This window comes from Hypanus sabinus, chromosome 16, assembly GCF_030144855.1.
Source record: "Hypanus sabinus isolate sHypSab1 chromosome 16, sHypSab1.hap1, whole genome shotgun sequence".
Lineage (NCBI taxonomy): Eukaryota > Metazoa > Chordata > Chondrichthyes > Myliobatiformes > Dasyatidae > Hypanus > Hypanus sabinus.
The window spans coordinates 53,297,089-53,320,093 of record NC_082721.1 but is presented as its reverse complement, the minus strand read 5'-3'; the positions used below and the strand labels follow the sequence as shown (position 1 = coordinate 53,320,093).

Genomic DNA, 23,005 nt, shown 5'->3' with positions numbered 1-23,005 from the left:
ATAGAAAAGGCTTTTTTTTAATGAATTCTGGTAAAGCTTCTGGTCCAGATGGTTTTCCTGTAGAATTTTTTAAATCTTTTTCTCCTATACTTTCTCCTTGGCTTTGTAAAATTTTTAAAGATGTATTAAGTGTAGGTAAATTACCACAATCTTTTTATGAAGCTTCTATTTCTTTAATTCTTAAAAAAGATAAAGACCCTACTGAATGTGCATCCTATCGACCTATATCCTTATTAAATACGGATTTTAAGATTTTCAGTAAAATTTTGGCTATTAGATTAGAAAATATATTACCTCGAATTATTTCTGAAGATCAGACTGGATTTATTAAAAATTGCTATACATCTTTTAACATTAGAAAATTAATTAATATTATTTATACTTCTTCATCTAAAATACCAGAATGTGTTATTTCTTTAGATGCTGAAAAAGCATTTGACAGAGTTGAATGGCCATATTTATTTACTACAATGCAACAATTTAATTTTAGTTCAAAATTTATATCATGGATTAAATTAATATACCATAAACCTTTAGTTTCGGTTTTTACCAATAATCAAAGATCCCCTTTTTTTCAGCTATTTCGTGGTACAAGGCAAGGTTGCCCTTTAAGTCCTTTACTATTTGATATTGCTTTAGAACCATTGGCTATAGCTATTCGTGAATCACATAATATTCTGGGTATTACCCATGGGGAGAGGACGGATAAAGTATCATTATACGCTGATGATTTGTTATTATATATATCTGACCCTGAAAGATCTATCCCTACTATTTCGTCTTTGCTTGCTCAATTTAGTAATTTTTCTGGTTATAAATTGAATTTTAACAAGAGTGAACTATTTCCATTAAATATTTATAAACATTTACCATATAAAATTGTTACAGATTATTTTACATACCTAGGTATTAAAATTACTAAAAAACATAAAGATTTATTTAAGGTTAACTTTTTACCTTTAATTGATCAAATTAAGCAACTTGCTATTAGGTGGTCTCCACTATCTTTGTCATTGGTTGGTAGAGTTAAAGCTATTAAGATGATGATACTACCTAAATTCTTATATTTATTTCAAGCATTACCAATTTTTATTCCTAAAGCTTTTTTTGATACTATTAACTCTAAAATATCTTCTTACTTGTGGCAGAACAAATATCCTAGATTGGGTACAAAATATTTACAGAAGCCTAAGAAGGAGGGCGGCTTGGCTTTACCAAACTTAAGATTTTATTATTGGGCAGTCAATATACAGTATTTAATATTCTGGACACAAGAATGGACTATAGTTACTTGCCCACAATGGGTAAATTTGGAATGTAAATCTGTGCAAGATTTTTCACTGATTTCAATCTTAGGATCTTCACTTCCTTTTTCTTTATTCAAATTGAATAAACAGATAACTAATCCTATAGTCAGATATACATTACGAATTTGGTTTAAATTTCGTAAATTTTTAGGTTTGAATAAATTTATTTTATGATGTCCTATAATATCTAATTATTTTTTTCGGCCTTCATCTATGGATCAAGCTTTTCTTTTATGGAAAACAAAAAGTATAACATGTTTTCGTGATCTGTTTCTGGATGATAACATTATGTCCTTTGAACAGCTATCTAATAAATATAATTTACCTAAAACCCATTTTTTTTTAGATATTTGCAAGTTAGAAATTTTTTGTATAATGAGTTACAGTCTTTTTCGAAAGAATGTCCATTGGACATTACAGATAGAATTTTAGCCCTTAATCCTTATCAAAAGGGTTTAGTAGCCATCATTTATAAGATGATCATGAATTTACAGTTAGATGTATCAGAAAAAATTAAGGAATGGCAAGAAGAGTTGCATTGTCCTATATCTACTGAGCAATGGGAAAAAATTTTATTATTGGTAAATTCGTCCTCTATTTGTGCTAAACATGCCCTAATACAATTTAAGGTTGTACATAGAGCTCATATGTCTAAGGATAAACTGGCTCGATTTTATTCTCATCTTAACTCAGCCTGCGATAGATGTCATTCTGATGTTGCTTCATTGACTCATATGTTCTGGTCTTGTCCTTGTTTACAAAATTATTGGAAAGATATTTTCAGTATTATTTCAAAAGTCTTAAATATTAATTTTCAACCGCATCCTCTTACTGCAATTTTCGGTTTTTTCAAACTATGTTATGTCTAAATTTAGAAAAAATTAGAAGTGTTGTATTTGACCCTTCTATTAAATTTGAAAAGATATGGAGACCATTTATTCAATATTTTCATATGATGTAATGTGACACTGTTCCAAGCCTATTTGTTTTTCCAGTTTTGATTTTACATATGTTGAGAGGATCGGAGTTGACGACACTGATGATTTTGTACTTTTGTTAGAGATTATAAACAGCCCATTTTTTTGTTCATCATTTTTTTCCCTTTTTTTTCTTTTTTCTTTTTTTTCCTTATTAGTTATTAGGTTGTTAGATTAGCTTTTCTAGCATAATTTTTTTTTCTTTTTCTCTTTTCTGTTTTTTTTTAATACATATTATGATATACCTAGTTTTGCTTTGTTTATACGTTACTTGTATCGGCCATGATTTGGGAAGACTCATTTATATTGTAACTATTGCTTATGTATCCTTTTATGTTCAGTTTAAATTTGTATGTTTGTAATCCCATTATCTATGTATTAATATTATGCTGATATTAATAATAATAATAAAAAGATTGGAAAAGAAAAGAGAAAATAGATGAGCTTCTAAAAAGACTCAGCAGCCAACCTGGATAAGCACATCACTGCCATCACAGGATTCATCAGCAAGTGCGTAGTGAACAAAGTAACAAAGTGGTCAATCTGGTATTCCCAAACCAGAAACCATGGATGAACCCAGAGATTCACTCCTTACTGAAGTTGAAGACTGTAGCATTCAACTTGGGTGACCGTGCCCTACACAGGAAATTGAGGGAGGACCTTTTCAATGCCAAGAATGCCAAGAGACAATACCAGCCCAAAATTAAATCCCAAACCAACCATGAGTCATGGTAGAGCCGCAGGCTATGCACAGAAGGGCAATGCTGATGACACAGAGGTTGGTGTGGATAGTGTGGAGGCCTGTCAGAGGTTACAGTGGGACATTGATAGGACACAAAACTGGGCTGAGAAGTGGTAGATGGAGTTCAACCCAGATAAGTGCGAAGTGGTTCATTTTGGTAGGTCAAATATGGTGGCACAATATAGTAATAATGGTAAGACTCTTGGCAGTGTGGAGGATCAAAGGGATCAGTAGCTATGCAGGTTGATTCTGTGGTAAAGAAGGCACATGGTGTACTGGCCTTCATCAATCGTGGAGCCGAGAGATAACATTGCAGCTATATAGGACCCTGGTCAGACCCCACTTGGAGTACAGTGCTCAGTCCTGGTCACCTCACTACAGGAAGGATGTGGAAGCCATAGAAAGGGTGCAGAGGAGATTTACAAGGATGTTGCCTGGATTGGGGAGCATGCCTTATGAGAATAGGTTGAGTGAACTCAGCCTTTTCTCCTTGGAGCGATGGAGGATGAGATGTGACCTGAGAGAGGTGTATAAGATGATGAGAGGCATTGCTCTTGTGGATTCTCAGAGGCTTTTACTCAGGGCTGAAATGGTTGACACAAGAGGACACAGGTTTAAGTTGCTGGGGAGTAAATACAGAGGAGATGTCAGGGGTAAGTTTTTTTACTCAGAGTGGAGAGTGTGTGAATGGGCTGCTGGCAACGGTGGTGGAGGCGGATATGATAGGATCTTTTAAGAGGCTTTTAGATAGGTACATGGAGCTTAGTAAAATAGATGGCAATAGGTAATCCCAGTAAATTCTAAAGTAGGGACATGTTCAGCACAACTTTGTGGGCCAAAGGGCCTGTATTGTGCTGTAGGTTTTCTATGTTTCTGTGAACTGACATGACCTGCCCCACAACCTCAAATGCACGTGCTCTCAATCATCATTGCAGATATCAGTCCAACCCTTTAGAGAGTGAACCTGTAGAAAGCATCTGACCCAGATCCTTTGTGAATCAGCTGGCAGGAAGCGAACATTTTTACCTCTCCTTACAAATGTTCTCTCTAGGGTGTGCGCACACACACATACACATCTTCTGCTACTAGCGCACAAAGGAATTTAAACTGTGCACCCCCTACCTAATTGGCATGTTACGTATATTTTACAATCATACACAATCACATTTTCTTTTCTGGTTTCTGATGCAGTGTTAACAACATGGAGCTTGCGATGATTTGTCTGCAGGTTTTAGGACTGGCTTATTTATACTACTATTATTGAAGAAATTATTCAGTGCACACGTTATTGACACCAGACAAAAATTTGCACAGCACAAGACTTTTGCACACATTGGTCATTACAAATTGGAGGGAACATTGCTCCCTCCTCAAATCTAAGGTTTCCACTGGCTTAAGAAGACTATTGGCAATTCTCTCTCGTCTTCTCTTCGGTTGTCCGTCGAAATCCAATGACGATGTCCACTCCTTTAACGGTGAGATCTTTGATGACTATACAGTCTTATCCTGGACCCACAAGCTCTACTCCAGGTCAGACATGTATATGTGGTAGTGGTGGTAGTGATGCCAACCATGGCTGCATTTCTCCTGGCTCTCTTCTGCTGTCTTCTGGTTGTTCTTTCCATCTCCAGAATACGAACCCTGTCTCTACACAGCTGTCGCCAAGTGATAAGGTCAGCAGCAACATCCTCCAGGTCCTCGGGTCTGATCTTGCTCTTCCTTAAAGTATTCTTCATCTATTGGCATTATGGTGCCAAAGAAAAACATGGTAACGTGCCTTAAAGATTCTGCAGAGAACACACACAAAATGCTGGAGGAGCTCAGCAAGCCAGGCAGTAACTATGGAAAAAAGTATAGTTGATGTTTTGGACCAGGAGGGCTGGAAATATTGAGCAACAGACATAAGATTCTGGAGGAATTCAGCAGTTCAGGCAGCATCTCTAGAGAGAAATAAACAGTCGACATCTTGAGCCAAGGATCTTCATTCGTATGGTCCCTGCCTCAAACACACAAACAACACAATCAAATATCCCACTTTTCTGGACATTCTCTCTTCTTCCCCTTTCCATCAGAAGCCTGAAAGCACAAACCACCAAGCTCAAAGGTAAAGCTTTTCTATCTGCTGTTAAAAGACTCTCTGGAACCGACTTCTTGCACTTTAAAGATAATATCTTGACCTTACAACGTAATTGCCTCACAGGCCAACTCTGATGAATGATTTCAACAATAACAGTCAAATGCCTATTTCCCTCCACAGATGTTGCCTGACTCACTGAATTCATCAACCACCTTTTGTGTTTTAGCATCTGAAGTCTTTCTCATGTGTTTACCTCAAAACGGCCTTAACAACTTGCTGTCTGCCTACACTGCATTTTCTGTGTAACCATAACACTACATGTCATATAAAGACCAAATACACAGACTACAAGACAACACACACAAAATACTGGAGGAAATTAGTAGGCCAGGCAACATCTATGAAAGAAAAGCCCTCCCAGAACCACCCCAAACCTCCCTTCTCCTCAGACACGACCTTTGATCTCAGCTCCCATCCATGCTGGGTCTTCACCATTCCCTCTGACCTTCCTCTCTCTAAGGCAGAACATTCTGTCCTTTAGGAAGGGCCTCACCTTTGTCCCCCTGCACCCACAACCCAGCAAGTTCCATATACACCATGATGCTGAACTTTTCTTCCTCCACCTCAGTCTCCGAGCCTACTTCTTTGGCTCAGAAACTCTATACATCTCCATACCTCACTAGAAAAGGCATCAACGCTCTCCGCTTCTTTCTGGACGCCAAACCCAACCAGTTTCCCTCCACCACCACTCTCCTCCATCCAGTGGAATGTCCTCACTCTTAATAATCACTCCTGTTGCCCCTCCCACTTCCTTCAAACAAAACATGTAGCCATTGGCGCTTACATGGGTCACAGCTACGCCTGCCTTTTTGTCAGCTACGTGGAACAGTCTATGTTCCAAGCCTACTTCATTAACTTTGCCTCCAACTTCCACCATGCGCTGAAGTTTACCTGGTCCATTTCTGACACCTTCCTCCCCTTTCTTGATCTCACTGGAGAGAGCTTTTCTATTGATTTTTAATATAAACCCATGGACTCTCACAGCCAACTGGAATATACCTCTTCCCACCCTGTTACTTGTACAAACGCCACCCACTTCTCTCAATTCCTCCGTCTTCATTGCATCTGCTCTCAAGATGAGGCTTTTCATTCTAGAATGAAGGAGAAGTCCTCCTTCTTCAAAGAAAGGTGCTTCTCTTCCACCACCATCAACGCAGCCCTCAACCACATCTCTTCCATTACATGTACGCCCAGTCTTACACTATCTTTCCGCCACGCTACCAGGGATAGGGTTTCTCTTGTTTTCACCTATCACCCTAACAGCTTCCGCATCCAGCCTAAAAAGCCCTGGAACTTCCGCCATCTCCAGCGGGATCCAACACCGAGCACACCTTTCCTCCCTCTCCCCGCCCCCACTTTCTGCTTTCTGCAGGGATCGCTCCCTACACAACTCTCTTGCTCCCATTCAACCCTCCCCAACGATCTCCCTCCTGGCACTTATCCTTGCAAGCTGAAAAAAGACTGCACCTGCCCCTACACCTACGTCCTCACCACCATTCAGGGCCCCAAACAGTCCTTCCAGGTGAGGCGACACTTCACTTATGTGTCTGTTGGGGTAATAGACTGTGTCCGGTATTCCCAGAGTGGCCTCTTGTCTATCAGTGAGACCCGGCATAGATTGGGAGACTGTTTTTGCCAAGTGCCAATGCTCTGTCCACCACAAGAAGCAGGATCTCCCAGTGGCCACACATTTTTAATTCCACTTCCCATTCCCCTATATCAATCCATGGCCTCCTTTACTGTCGCAATGAGGCCACACTCAGGTTGGAGAGACGATACCTTATATTCCAATTGGGTAGCCTCCAATCTGATGGCATGAACATCAATTTCTTGAACTTCTGGTACATGCACTCCCCCCCCACCCCACCATGCCCCATCCCCTTTTCCTTCTCTCACCTCAACTCCTTGCTGACCCATCGCCTCCCTCTGGTGCTAATCTCCCCTTTTATTTCTTCCATGGCCTTCTGTTTTCTCCTATCAAACTTCTCCTTCTCCAACTGTGTATCTCTTTCACCAATCAACTTCCCAGCTCTTTACTTCATCCCTCCCTTTCACCTATCACCTTATTTCTCTCTCCCCTCCCCCTCCTTTTACATCTACTCCTCATCTTTTTTCTCCAGTCCTGCCACAGTGTTTCAGTACTTTTTTCCATTGATGCTGCAAGGCTAGCTGATTCCTCTAGCATAGTGGTCACCAACCCGTCGATCACGATCGACTAGTCGATCTTTGAGACTTTCTCAGTAGATCCCGAAAAAAAATGAAAAATAAATACACAAATACTGTTGAGAGATTGTTTCCGGGTTGCCGGGTTTTAGTTCCGTTCTTTCTGCCCAGTACGCATGCGTGTAGCTCCCCCGCACTACACAGTGTAATTCAATGGTCCCCAACCACTGGGCCATGAGGAAACAATATGAGTCAGCTGCACTTTTCTTCATTCCCTGTCACATCCACTGTTGAACTTGAACGCACGCAAGATCATCAGTCGCCTAAACGCAGTAATACACTTGTGCCAGTGTTCGCCTGACACGGCTGGTGAGAACTGCCAAAGCTACTGGCTCAGATCGCGGTTGGCGGTAAGTGCCGATGCTACTGCCCCAGAGCGCGGCCGGCGGGAAGAGCCGATGCTACTGGCCTGGAGTGCGGCCGGCAGGAAGTGCCGATGCTACTGGCCCGGAGTGCAGACGGCAGGAAGTGCCGATGCTACTGGCCCGGAGTGCAGACGGCAGGAAGTGCCGATGCTACTGGCCCGGAGTGCAGACGACAGGAAGTGCCGATGCTACTGGCCCGGAGCGCGGCCGGCGGGAAGTGCCGATGCTACTGCCCCAGAGCGCGGCCGGCAGGAAGTGCCGATGCTACTGCCCCAGAGTGCGGCCGGCGGGAAGTGCCGATGCTACCGGCCCGGAGCGCGGCCGGCAGGAAGTGCCAATGCTACTGCCCCAGAGCGCGGCCGGCGGGAAGTGCCGATGCTACTGGCCCAGAGTGCGGCCGGCGGGAAGTGCCGATGCTACTGCCCCAGAGCGCGGCCGGCGGGAAGTGCAGATGCTACTGCCCCAGAGCGCGGCCGGCAGGAAGTGCCAATGATACTGGCCCAGAGCACAGCCGGCGGGAAGTGCTGTTGCTATGGGCCCAGAGCGCAGACAGATAAGCGCCGCCTCTAAACCTGTTCACCACACCGAATGTTCGTGGGGAAGCTGGTGTTAAAATATTCACAGACGACCTAATTTGGGCTCAAGGTTTTGTAAGTATCAGAGCAGCTACCACGCTGCAATCTACGAAAACAAACTTTTGTCGGCCGATAGATCCTACAAGGGGGGAGGCGGGCCTGTCACACTGTTCGCTCGGTCGGTCGCTCTTTCTGGACTGCGACCACCGCGGCCCCGGCACGGGGACCTCTCTGGCCCTGACCTTGCCCTCTCACCCCATCCGCAACCAGCCGCACCTGGCCAAGGCATCTGGTGGCGGGCTGGGAGGCTGCCCAAGGCAATGAAGCCTTCAAAATGGCTTCGGTACCCTTAGTCCAAGCACCCCGCTTCACTAAGACCAAGGTAGGGGATCTTGGGCTTAAAGGTTGGTGACCACTACTCTAGCGTTTTGTGTGTGTTGCTTGGATTTCCAGTATCTGCAGATATTCTCTTGTTTGTGATTAGATTACAGGGCAGGTATGTTCCAGTCAGAAGGATGGACAAGGATGGCAAGATAAAAGATGTTGAGAGATGTGATGAATTTCGTCAAGAAAAAAAGGAAAAGTATGCAAAGCTTATTAGGAAGCTAGTATCAAACAGAGCCCTTGAGTATTATAACGTGAGAAAGAACTCAAAAAAAGAAACAGGAAAGCCAGGAGGAACCATGAAAAGTCTTTGGCAAGTAGTATTTAAAGAGAATCCACATGTATTTTATACATCAAGAGCAAGAGTATAACTCGGGAGCGGGTCGGACCACTGAAGTATAAAGAGGGAACAATTACTCGGATGGAAGATGTGGGTGAGATGCTTAATTGGTACCTTACATTAGTATTTATGAAGTAGAAGGACGTGGAGGAATAGAGAGGTCATTGCTGAGCATATTTATAAATTAGGGCATTTCAACTTAAAGGAGGAGGTAGTGTTAGGTCTCTTAAAGACCATTAAGGTGGCCGTCCCCAGGACCTGATGGGCTATACACCAGGCTGAGGGGGAGAGAGGGGGAGAGAGAAGATGAGATTGTGGTATCTTGATCAATATCTTCGTGTCTTCTCTCAGCACAGGCAAGGTCCCAGAGGACTGGCAAGTAGCTACAGTTGTTTCATTATTCAGAATCAGATTTAATATCACCAGCTGCAGCAGTACAATGCAATACATGATCAATACAGGAAAAAAACTGAATGTATATGTACTAAATAATTAAATTAAAATAAATAGTGCAAAAACAGAAATAAAAAGTAGTGAAGTATGTAAAAGGGTTAACACTTAGTTAAACAATAGCAGCCTGTTTTTCTGAAAGAAACCGCTGATGATCAATAGATGTGCTAAGCCACGCTGAGCCATATTTCTTCTTGAAGGTAGCTAGCTAGGGTTTCAGGATGCTTATCTCCTTGTGCACTCATACGTAAAGATAGGACCACACTAGCCTGTTTCTGTATGTTCTGTCCATTATGCCTATTTTGTAATTTGTCTTTCTGGACTATCATGTAGAAGGTAACTTTGACTCCAGCCTGTCTTGTGTGGGAGGTATCTGAACAAATATATCTGTGTTGGAAGGGGAATTGTTAGTTAGTTGGTGGATTGGACAGGAACAGTCACAGACAGACTGTTCTGTTTGAGCGACTAACTAAGTGGGCCCCAGGTGCTTTGAATAAAGAGTTTGTACTGATACAGTCTCTGAGTGACTTTATCCGGATTCGACTTCCACAGTGAGGTACTATTAATGGATTCAATGTCCCTTTAGAATTGGATGGCAGAGAGGAAGAAGCTGTTCTTGAATCACTGACTGTCTCTCTTCAGGCTTCTGTACCTCCTTCCTGACTAACAATAAGAAGGCCTGTCCAGCACAGTAGGGATTTATAATAATCAATGCCACTTTTCTGAAGCACCACTCCTTAAAGATGTATTAAGTACCATGGTGGCTAGTACCCATGACTGACCGACTAATTTCTGTAGCTTCCTATAATCCTGAGCAGTAACTCCCCCCCCCACCACCCCACCACCAGACAATGATGCACCCAGTCAGAATGCTCTCCACTATACATCTGTAGGAGTTTGATTGTTTTAGGCAACAAACCACATCGCCTCAAACTTCTAATGAAATATAACTACACTGTCTTGCCTTCTTTATAACTGACTTGGTCAGATCCTCAGGTATTGACACCCAGGACCTTTAAACTGCTCACTTTCTCCACTTCTGATCCCTCTATGAGGATTTGTTTGTGTTCCCTTGTCCTACACTTTCTGAAGTCCACAATCAGTTCTTTGAACTTATTGACATTGAGTGCAAAGTTACTACTGCGACACAACTCAACCAGCTGGCAAATTTCACTCCTGAACTTCGCTCCATCTGAGATTCTGCCAATAATGATTGTATCATCAGCAAATTTATAGATAGCATTTCAGGTATACAGAGAGTAGAGCAGTGGACTAAGCACACATCCCTGAGGTATGCCAGTGTTGATTGTCAGCAAGGAGGAAATGTTATTACCAATCCGCACATATTATGGTTTTCCGGTTAGAAAGTCGAGGATCCATTTGCAGAGCGAGGTACAGAGGCCCAGGTTTTGTAGCTTTTCATTTAGCTACAGGAATGATGGTATTAAATGCTGAGCTATAGTCAATAAACAGCATCCCGAAATTGTAACAGTATTTATATTGTCCAGGTAATCCAAGGTCATGTGGAGAGCCATTGAGATCATGTCCCCCAATGTGGTGATAGGTAAAATACAATAGGTCGAAGTCCTTGCTGAGGCAAGAGTTGATTTAGTCATGACCAACTCTCAAAACATTTCATCGCCGTAGATGTGTGTATTCCTGGACGATAGTCGTAAAGGCAGACTGCTCTCTTGGGCACTAGTGTAATTGTTGTCATTTTGAAGTAAGTAAAAACTTCTGACCATAGCAGTGGGATCAAAAATGCCTTTGAATACACCCACCAGTTGGTTGGCACATTTGCAGAGGCTTACCAGGTACTCCAGGTACCACCTTGTGAGGATTCACCCTCCTGAAAGACAGCCTGACATTGATCTCTGAGACAGAGATCACAGGGTCAATAGGTGCAGCAGGAATCCTTACAGCTAGTTTTATTCTCCCTTTCAAAGCAGGCATAAAAAGCACTGAGCTTGTCTGGCAGTGAAGCATCGCTGCCATTCATGATGTTGGGTTTCACTTTGTAGGAAGCAATAGCCTGCAAACCCTGCCAGAGTTGCTGTGCATCTGATGTCGACTCCAAATTTGCTCAGAATTGTTTCCTACCTCTTGAAATAGTCTTCTGCAAGTCATACCTGGTTTTCTTTACAGACCTGTATCACCAGACTTAAGTGTCACAGATCTAGCTCTTAGCAGATGACAAACCTCCTGATTCATCCATGGCTTTTGGTTTGGGAATGTACACGTAAGTTTTCTTAGGTCAACACATCCATACAGGTTTTAATGAAGTCAGTGAGAACTGTGGTATACTCATCCAGACTTGAAGATGAATCGCTGAATACTATCCAGTCCACTGATTCAAAGCAGTTCTGTAAGTGCTCCTGTACTACCCTTGTCCATACCTTCATGGTCCTTACTACTGGTGCTGCATTCGCTACACACACTCAAGGAGTAGAAGTACAGCAGGTGATCAGACTTTCCAAAGTGTCGCCATGGAACAGCACAGTGAGCATTCTTGATGGTGGTTTAAGAGTGGTCCAGTGTGTTGTTTCCTCTGGTACCGCAAGTGATTTGTTGATGATAATTACTTAGTGTCTTTTTCAAGTTGGCCTGGTTAAAATCTCCCAAAACGACAGGGAAGATTCAACAAGAGAACCAGAGCTAATCCTGGAAACTATAGTCCAGCAAGTCTCATGTCAGTGGTAGGGATGTTACTGAAAAGAATTCTCAGGGATGGGATTCAAGCATTTGGAAAACCATGGTTTACTTAGGGAGAGCCAGCTTGGCTTTGTGCCAAGTTGTGTTATAATAGGTTTTTGATGAAGTGACAAGTGTAACATGCTGTAGGGTTTCACTGCTGTGTAACATGCTGTAAGATTTCACTGATAATGGTTTCTCTGTAGCAGCAATACTTGAGTTATGACTAGAGATAACGGGGTAAGGAATGCTGCTGTTCTTTCTTGTGAGCTGGAAGAGAGATTTCCACGGTCTTTTGTTGGGAGTGATGATGAGGAGAGAAGACGCAAATGGAGAGAGTTGGTAGACCGCTGGACGGGGTGGACTTGGAGCAAGGGTCCAAAGGGCAGCGATGATCGGTGAAATCAATGGTGGATGAATGGCTGTATTTGTGAGCTCCAACATTACGCAACAGACTGTTTAATAAGATTGGGCCCTTTTTTCCTTTCTTCGTTTCTTTACTAATCATATTGTCAAAGTAAGAATTATAAAGCTTACTCGTTTAATCTCATATTGTGTATTGTTTATTTCGGGGTACTGAATAGTAACAGGGGACACATTGCACAGCATCCACCCATACGAGATTTCTTAAGTTTGGCCACGCCGGGGGCTTTCACCCCCTATATTAAGCTGCTAGCCGAAGCCAGAGTTACATAAGGATTATTGATGAAGGGTATTGTATGGATGTTGTCTGCGTGGATTTTAGTAAGGCATTTTGCAAAGTCCCTCATACTCATCCAGATTAATAAAAAAGGCACTGCCCCGATGAGAGCTACAATTATTACTAAGCAACGCAGTGGTTTAATTATTGCGTTTTGAGGTTTTGATCCGCCACATCAACATGGCACGATAGGAGAGCGTGCTTGGAAGTGGTCTGTCACTGGATCAAACTCCGTGCTGAAACATACATTCTTAAGTGTTTTATATGCATAGAAAGGTAAAATATATACTATATACTAAGACTAACTGTCGCTAAATAATACCAATGTACCTGTTCTGACTTACTTAGTAAGAGAACTTCCGATTTTTTCTGATCCCGATCCACAATAACCCAACACATCCTCCTATATACTTTAAATCATCTCTAGATTACTTATAATACCTAATACAATGTAAATGCTATGTAAACTAGTTGTTATACTGCATTGTTTAGGGAATAATAACAAGGGAAAAAAGTCTGTACATGCTCGAACAACAAGAGCTGGAAGAGCACTTCCGGGTTTTCTTGATTCGCAGCTGGTTGAATTTGAGCATGTGGACCTTGCGGATAAGGAGGGCCGACTCTACTTATTGTCAAGGGATACAGCCACAGGTACTCTCTAGTAACTGACTCTTCCCCTTCCACCTCCTGACTGTGACCCACTTGTCTGTCTCCCGTGGCCCCGGTGTGACCACCTGCCTATAACTCCATTCTATCACCTCCTCACTCTTCCTGACCAGGCGAAGGTCATTGAGCTGCATCTCCAGTTCCCTAACTCAGCCCCTTAGGAGCTGCAGCTCAACACACCTGTTGCAGATATGGCCGTCTGGGAGGCTGGGAGACATCCCACATCTGACACAGCACAGGACACTGGACTCACGTACATACTTCCTCCGTTCTGTAAGTAACACAGTTAAACCTACCTTGCCTCGTCCCGTTACCGCCTAAGCCCGTTGAGCCAAAGCCCTATCACTCTGCCTCCCTCTCATTCCGCTGCTCACTCCGAACGCTGCCCACTGGATATGGCGGTCTTCTTTTTAAACCTTTCGCATTCTACTGGCTGACTTCACGCATCTGCGCAGTCTTGCCTCTCTTTTACCCCGAGTAGTAAAAATTGCCTTTGCTCCGGAAATCAGCCATTCACTCACAGCCTTCTTGCTCCAAATCAAAAACCAATGAAGATCCCTTGCCTTTTTAAACCTTTCACGTTCTACTGACTGGCGTCACGTGCCTGTGCAGTCTTGCCTCTCTTTTACCCCGAGTGGTAAAAACTGCCTTTGCTCCGGAAATCAGCCATTCACTCGCACCCTTCCTGAAAATCTTATCAAGCAAGATTTTTCCTCAAGAAAACCAGGATTTTCCCAGGATTGAAATGTCTAATACAAGATGGCATGCATTTAAGGTAAGAGGGAGCTAAGTTCAAAGAAGATGTGAGTGGCAAGTTGGGCAAGTATTTTTTTTAATTTTCTTTACACAGAGAGTGGTGGGTATCTGGAATGCACTGCCTCCACATTTATTTAGGTACACGAATGTGAAGAATATGGGCATTATGGAGGCAGAAGGCCAATTTAGTTGGCCATTTGATAACTAATTTAATTGGCTTGGCACAACATTGTGGGTCGAAAGGCTTGTTCCTGAGCTGTACTGTTCTATGTTCTATTTTGTTACTGCTTTTCTCTTGTTCTACCTCAAATGTTTTGAAATCATCTGTATGAATAGCATGCAAACCTATGCTTTCCACAGTACCTCAGTACATGTGACAATAATAAATCAATACTAATATCAACTAGTCCATGCCAACTATGGTATCCACTACTGTTTAACCTATTCCCTCGAAACTTCTAACCATGTATTTCAAATGCTGTTGTCACTGCCTCAACTGTCATCTCTGGCAGTTTGTTCCACATACCTAGCACTCTCTGCATAAGGTGGTTCCCTCAAACCCCTTTTAAATTTTTCATGTCACCATAAACCCATGTCTTCTAGTTTTTAGCTCCCCTTCCTCAGAAAAAAGGCAATGCACATTCACCCTGTTTATACACCTCCATAAGGTTTCCAATGTTCCAAGCAATTACCAAGCCTACACAACCTCTCCATATGACACAGGGCCTTTGGCCTTGTAAATCTTCTTTACACTCTTTCCTGTTCAATGATGTATTTCTTATAGTAAGGTGTCCAAAACAAATGACTGCTTTAGATGACTAAAAGATGGTGGAAGATGCTAACCATTTTGGGATGTCTTGAAAAATTAATGTGTTATATAAATCTGAATGTCTTTTTTTAGGAACAGCATCATTTTTAGTTCCATTTCCTTAAATCATTAAAATAGCTTGCAACTTAGAAGTGGTTACATCCCCATTTGCCCTACTATAGACAATAGACAATAGGTGCAGAAACAGACCATTAGGCCCTTTGAGCATGCACCGCCATTCTGAGATCATGGCTGATCATCTACTATCAATACCCAGTTCCTGCCTTGTCCCCATATCCCTTGATTCCCCTATCCATAAGATACCTATCTAGCTCCTTCTTGAAAGCATCCAGAGTATTGGCCTCCACTACCTTCCGAGGCAGTGCATTCCAGACCCCCACAACTCTCTGGGAGAAGAAGCTTTTCCTTAACTCTGTCCTAAATGACCTACCCCTTATTCTCAAACCATGCCCTCTGGTACTGGACTCTCCCAGCATCTGGAACATATTTCCTGCCTCTATCTTGTCCAAACCCTTAATAATCTTTTATGTTGCAATCAGATCCCCTCTCAATCTCCTTAATTCCAGCGTGTACAAGCCCAGTCTCTCTAGCCTCTCTGCATAAGACAGTCCGGACATCCCAGGAATTAACCTTGTGAATCTAAAATATGAATACTTACAATGGGGTGCCAATCAGGGATACTGCTTTAACACAGATAGTATGGCTTTCATGTTAAACCAGATCTCTGGCCATCTAGGCAGGTAGACAACGTCCTGTCACAATCTTAAAAGCTAGCATGGCACAGGGTAACCTGCAGCTAAACTACTAACTCCACAACACACAGCCACTAAGAGCCACTGGTCTAGTTCAATGAACTTCCCAGTTACTGGCAAACTTCACAATGCGGATGTTTGCTATTTGAAATGGTAAAGGTATTGAGCCATGGGGAAATAGATTCAATCTTGGTAGAACTGCCAACAGTTGACACTAATTTAAAAAGATATTAGTTTCTGCTGGAACCTGAATGCTACCCAAGCTATAAAACCTGCAAGCAGGATACTTTACTCTTTAGAAAGTTGCAATGGAGAACTATTGCACCAATACCCTCTTATAAGCAAAATCTGCCAATGCACCAACTATCTTGTCCTCCCTAGGACAGGATGAAGAACACAAACAGAATGTATGATAGGTATACCAGTGTTGCAGAAAGATGAAGTGCTTCTTCTGTACTCCTATAGATCACAGGTACAGGTCTTCTGACAATGCATGCCCTTATTTAAATCAAGTTACCCTGAAACATGTTGCTGTGTACCTGCCAACCTTCTGTATTCATGTACTTTTAATATGGCTTCCAATCAACATTTCAGTATTAAATCTTTAACAACTACAAATAATTTTCAAATTATGGAAAATACCATGTGGTTAAAAAAAAACACATTTTAAATTAAAAATGGAAGGACAGCTCACAGCAAACAGCTGGAGGAACAGTTCTTGCTGACCTTTTGTGTCTTGTGGTAATTTCTATGAACAGCCCATTCTAATTGATGACAATACTGTACCTAGAGGTTTGTGATGGTTGGTCTGGTTAATGTCACAGGTAATGACCTCATCAATTTCTGAATTGCTGCTGGAGCCTCCATCACTAGAGCTGCCTATCCACTGCGGAGGGCATTTGCTGTGGATCATGACCTCCCTCGACCTGCGCATTCGATGCATCTGTTCTTTCTGTTGCTGGGTCCTCTGACTCTTTTTCAAGCGAAGGAGCTTTCGGGAGGATGAGCTAACTGCCTTAATATTGAACTTGCCGGTTTTGACATTTTGGGTCCCAGAAGATGAGGCAATCCCAGCCACGTTTTCCTGATGTTCCTCTGCAATCCTTGCTGATAGGCTAGCATCTGGGAGCCTGAAAAAGATCAAATAATTTCATATAATTAGCCAAGTTAGACAAAATTGCATAAAAAGAGCCAAAGACAAGATCATCCATAAAACCATGATGGCTTTTGGGTTCAATATTTCCAGGGAATAGGGTTTTTTAAGAATGGTAATTGCATAATGAAAAAGGCTTAATTAATAATATGGCAGTTTAGGAGCAATTATCAAACAGTGACATGATAATGTTGTGGACATTACAGAGACTTGGATGACTCAGAGGCAGGAATAGCTGCAGAGTGTACCAGGCTTTAGATGTTTCAAAAAGGACAGGGAGGGAAGCAAAAGAGGTGGAGGCATGGCAATGTTAATCAGGGATAGTGTCATGACTGCAGAAAGGGAGAAAATCATGGAGGGATTATTCACTGAGTAGTGTGGGTGTAAGTCAAAACAGGAAGGGGGCAATAACTCCATTGGGTGTTTTTTATTGACCTCTCCCCGATAGTAACAGAGACATCAAGCAGCAGATAGGAAGGCAGATTCTGGAACGATGCAACAATAATAGGCTTGTTGTGATGGGTGATCTTAACTTTTCTAACACTGAATGACATCTTCTTAGAGCAAGGGGTGGAGTTTGTTGGCTGTGTTCAGGAAGATTTCCTGATGCGATATGTAGATAAGCCAACTAGAGGAGAGGCAGTACATGATCTAGTATTGGGAAATGAATCTGGCCAGGTGTCAGATCAGCATTTTGGAGGCAGTGATCACAACTCTATCTCCTTTACCATAGTGCTGGAGAGGGATATGAGCAAACAATTTGGGAAAGCATATCATTGGGGTAGGGAGAAATATCATGATATTAGGCAGGAACTTGGTTCCATAAATTGGGAACAGATATTTTCAGGGAAATGCACGGCAGAAAGGTGGCAAGTGTTCAGGGAACTTTTGCATGGCATTCTGCATAGGTATGTCCCATTGAAGCAGGGAAAGGATGGTAGGGTAAAGGAACCATGGTGTACAAAAGATGTAGAAAATCTAGTTAAGAAAAAAAACTCACAAAAGGTGCCAGGAACTAGGTACTGATAAGAGTTCCAGAAAATTACAGGGTTGCCAGGAAGGAGCTTAAGAATGAAATTAGGAGAGCCAGAGGGGGCCATGAGGAGGCCTTGGCAAGCAGAATTAAGGAAAACCCCAAGGCATTCTACAAGTATGTGAGAATATGACCAATCAGGTGCAACAGTGGAAACTTGTCCATGCTTCATCTTGACAGTAGAGGACAGTAGAGCCACACTCAGGTTGGAGGAACAACACCTTATATACCGGCTAGGTAGCCTCCAACCTGATGGCATGAACATTGACTTCTCTATCTTCAGTTAATGCCCCTCCTCCCCTTCTTACCCCATCCCTGACATACTTAGTTGTTTGTTTTTTCTCTCTCTCTCTCTGCCTATTCTCCATCTCCCTCTGGTGTTCCTCCCCCTTCCCCTTTCTTTCTCCCGAGGCCTCCCTTCCCATGATCCTTTCCCTTCTCAAGCTCTGTATCACTTTCGCCAATCACCTTTCCAGCTCTTAGCTTCATCCCACCCCTCAGGTCTTCTCCTATCATTTTGCATTTCCCTCTCCCCCCACTACTTTCAAATCTCTTAGTATCTCTCCTTTCAGTTAGTCCTGACAAAGGGTCTCCGCCCGAAACATCGACAGTGCTTCTCCTTATAGATGCTGCCTGGCCTGCTGTGTTCCACCAGCATTTTGTGTGTGTTGTTTGAATTTCCAGCATCTGCAGATTTCCTCGTGTTTGCAAGTTAGATAAGTTGCCAGGTCCAGACAAGATATACCCAGGCTACTGCTGAAAGTGAGGGAGGAGATTGCTGAGCCTCTGGCAACGATCTTTGCATCAATAGAAACTGGAGAAGTACCAGAGGATTGGAAGGTTGCAAATGTTGTTCCCTTGTTCAAGAAATGGAGTAGAGATAACTCAGGAAATTATAGACCAGTGAGTATTACTTCTTGTCAAGGGCAGGTCATGCTTAATGAGCCTAACTGAATTCTTTGAGGATGTAACAAAACACATTGATGAAAGAGCAGTGGATGTAGTGTAAAAACACAAAATGCTGGCAGAACTCAGCAGCCCAGACAGCATCTATGAGAGGAGGTAGTGACGACTTTTCGGACTGAAACCCTTCATCAGGAGTGAAGTAACATGGGATGGTGGAAAAGGGATAAGAAGTGGGGGGAGGGATAAAGTAGAGAGCTGGGAAGTGATAGGTTGGAGGGAAATGGGCTGGGGGGGGGGAAGGTGGAGAATTATGGGAAATAAAAGAAAAAGAAAGGTAGGGCTGGGGAGAGATTATAGTGAGGGGGGGAAAGAGAGAGAAAGAGAACCAGACTAAAATAATGCCCCTCCTTACCCCCATCCCTATCTATTATTTTAGTCTGGTTCTCTTTCTCTCTCTTTTTTCCCCCCTCACTATAATCGGGGTCACCAATTGTAGCGGTGTGCTACACGCAGCACTACAATAACAACACGGAGTCAGTGAGCTGCAGTTACAAAAGAGGTTTATTCAAGCTTCGTGGCCTCACTTTAAAGCCTTCCTGATCCCGCCCTCCCCAGGCGGGAATGCTGTATTCACAGTCCCGTCCTGCGCGCGGGCTTTTCCCCTTGCTGGTGAAGCAGGCTTTGTGAGCCGGTTCGAGTGCGCTGGGAAGTGGGTCGCCACAATACTGTAAAATATTGCTTTTCAGAAAGATGAGCAAAAAATTTTAATTCTTTTACTATTTTGCATTGCACTTTTTTATCATTTCCCAGAAAAACACAGAAAAACTGTACAGAAATAGTGAATGACTTCAAATTTAGAATAAATGAACACAAATAAATTATGAGTTGGACTTACAAGCTGAGTAGGACTGAATAGGACTTAAAGGCAATAAATCCTCAGGGCCCGTGACATGAAATTTTGAAAGGAAGGTTATGGAAACATTACACGTACTGGCTGCAATTTTCTGCATGAGTTGAGGGTGGTTAAGAATGCACACAGAGTGTTGGCCTTCATTAGTCAAGGTACTGAGTAAAGAGATACAAGGTAATGTTGCAACTCTATAAAACACTAGTTAGACAACACCTGGAATATTATGCTCATTATAGGAAGGATGTGGAAGCTTTAGAGAGGGCACAGAGGAGGTTTACCAGGATGCTGTCTGGATTAGAGAGCAAGTCTTTTGATGACATGTTGAGCAATCTAGGGTTTTTTTCCTTTGAAGTGAAGGAAAATGAGAGGTCACTTGGTAGAAGTGTACAAGATGATAATTGGCATTTATCGAGTTAGACTTTTCCCTGGCAAGATAGCTAATAAAAAGGGATATAACCTTAAGGTGCTTGGAAAAAAGTAGAGACTTGTCAGAGGTAGGTTATTTTAACACAGAGAGCAGTTGGTGCTAGGAATGTACTGCCAGGGATGTGGCAGAGGCAGATACATTAGAGGCATTCATGGAATTCTTCAATAGGCACATGGATAAAATTAAAATGGAGAGAAAAGTGGAAGGGAAAAGTTAGATTGATCTTAAAGTAGGTTAAAGGGCATAGCATCATGAGCTGAAGAGCACATACTGTGCTACGCTGTTCTATGTCCAAGTCCCATAAAATTACAGAAGTTCCTACAGGGAGAAAGACTAAGGAAAATAAAATGGAAGGTAGACTAGTGAGTCTAATATCAATGAAGATAAAATGTTGGAATTTGTTTATAAGTAACTGGTAACTGGACACCTAGGCAGAGTCAACATTCGGCTTTAGAAAATAAAAAGATGTTCAAAAAATCTGTTGGATTTTTGTGTTCTAACTAGGTAAGTAGGTGGCTAATGGTGTAGTGGCAAGAGCACTGGACTTCGAGGCGAGTGGTCCCAGTTTGAATCCAGCTGGCCTGCATGTTTTCCATCCGTGCTGGGTCAAGCATCGAGACAGCAACTCAGCCTCGTAAAAAAAGTCAGATGTTATAAAATGGCAAAAATGCCACTAATGTACCACAAGGTATAAAAGGAAGAACAATAACCAGGTGAATAGATAAATGAGAATCAGTTTATGCAGTGCACTTGGATTTCAGAAAAACCTCTTGCCAAGGGAAGGACAATTAAACAAAATTAGAACACAGGTAATTTATAGAGGACAGTTGGAGAAAACAATAGTGTCATCAGAGGTGCAAAGACTTGGGAATCCTCATGCAGAATTCCCTAAAGGTTAGTATTACGTACAAAATGCTGAAGGAACTCAGCAGAACAGGCAACATATATGGAAAAAAAGTAAAAAGTCAATGTTTCAGGCTGAAACATTTCATAGGACTGGATCAAGCAGTCCTGATGAAGTGCTTTGGCCTGAAAAGTCAACTGTTTACTCTTTTTCATAGATTCTGCCTGGCCTAGAGTTCCTGTTTTCTGTGTATTACTTTGACTTCCAGTATCTGCAGATTTTCTCTCGTTTGTGATTCTCTACAGGTTAACTTGCAGATCGAGTTGGTGATAAGGAAAGCAACAGCAATGTTAGCATTCCATTTTGACAGGACTAGAATATAAGAGCAAGAATGGAATACTGAGGCTTTTATAAGACATTGGTCAGACTGCACTTTAAGTATAGTGAGCAGTTTTGGGCCCCTTATCTAAGAAAGGATGCGCTGGCATTGGAGAAGGTCCAGAGGAGGTTCACAAGAATGATCCTGGGAACGAAAGGGTTAACATACGATGAGTGTTTAATGGCTCTGGGCCTGTACTGGCTGAAAATTAAAAGGTTGGCAGTGGGGGGGGGGGGGGGGGGAGGAAGAGAATCTCATTGAAATCTATTGAATACTGAATAGGCCATGGAGAGGATGCTTCCTATAGTGGAGGATTCTCGGACCACAAAGCACAGCCTCATAATAAAAGAACATTCCTTTAGAACGGAGATGAGAAGGCATCTCTTTAGTTAGAGAATGGTGAATCTGTAGAATTCATTGCCACAGACAGCTATGAAGCCAAGTCATTAGGTATATTTAAAGCAGAGGTTTGCAAGTTCTTGATTAATAAGGATGTCAAAGGTTACAGGACAACACAAGAGAATGGGGTTGAGGGGATAATAAATCACATATGATGAAGTGGCAGGACAGACTTGATGGGCCAAATGGCCTTATTTTGCTCCTCTGTCTTATGGTCATTTTCAAGTTGGAATTCTGTAGTCAGTGTAATATTGTACAGACTGATGCTAGACTCCAGCTATATTACAAATTTCAGTGAGGGAACACATCCAAATGAAAATGCAAATACACCCAAAATAAACTGCAGGTGATCCACATATTGAGACCTCTTAGAAAACAGGCTGTATCACAACTTTATATTATGCATCATCTGTGCATGGATGAAGAAACAAAGCTGAAAAAAATTACCTACTCCTTCCCCACCCCACACACTTTGAGACCAGTGACCATTAGTTTTAAGTTAGTTATGGAAAGGGACAGATCTGATCCCAGTCAAAGTACTAAATAAAAGCAAGGCAAATTTTGACAGTATTAGACAGAGCTTGCAGAAGATCACAGGAGTAGGTTGTTTGCAAAGAGACATCTGGCAAGTGGGAGGTTTTTAAAAAAGTAAGGTGGAAAGTTCAATATCTGCATGTTCCTGTTAGAATGACAGGCAAGGTTGGCAGTAAGGAACCCTGAATGAAGGGGGACATTAAGGTTCTGCTCAGGAGAAAGAAGGCATGGATCAGGTACAAGCAGCCACGCTCAAGTGAATCCCTAGAGTATAGACAATGTAGGAATACACTCAAGAAGGAAATTAGGAGGACTAAAACGACTCTCGATACTCTAAATGAGGTCTTACCAATGCTTTATAAAAGTCCTAGCATTACATCCTTGTTTTCACATTCTAGTTCTTCTGAAATCAATGCTAACTTTACCAGGACATTTGACAAGGCCCTGCATGGGAGGTTGATCAAAAAGGTTCAGTTACTCGGGATTCGAGATGAGGTAGAAAATTGGATTAGATGTTGGCTTTGAG

At 42.3% G+C, this 23,005-nt stretch overlaps 1 protein-coding gene across 15 annotated transcripts in view; it reads right to left on the bottom strand.

Annotated features, from left to right (window-relative positions):
• The window catches only part of LOC132406305 (E3 ubiquitin-protein ligase Arkadia-like), a 190,580-nt gene that overhangs the window by 150,880 nt on the left and 16,695 nt on the right, over positions 1-23,005 (bottom strand). For all 15 annotated transcript variants that reach the window (XR_009516128.1, XR_009516129.1, XM_059991787.1 and 12 more), the window contains one exon: positions 16,681-17,024. Coding sequence is in view for 13 of the 15 variants with exons in the window: in XM_059991787.1 (XP_059847770.1) it covers positions 16,681-17,024 (344 nt within the window). In the remaining 2 variants the exon portion in view is untranslated. The remainder of the gene's footprint in view (positions 1-16,680; positions 17,025-23,005) is intronic.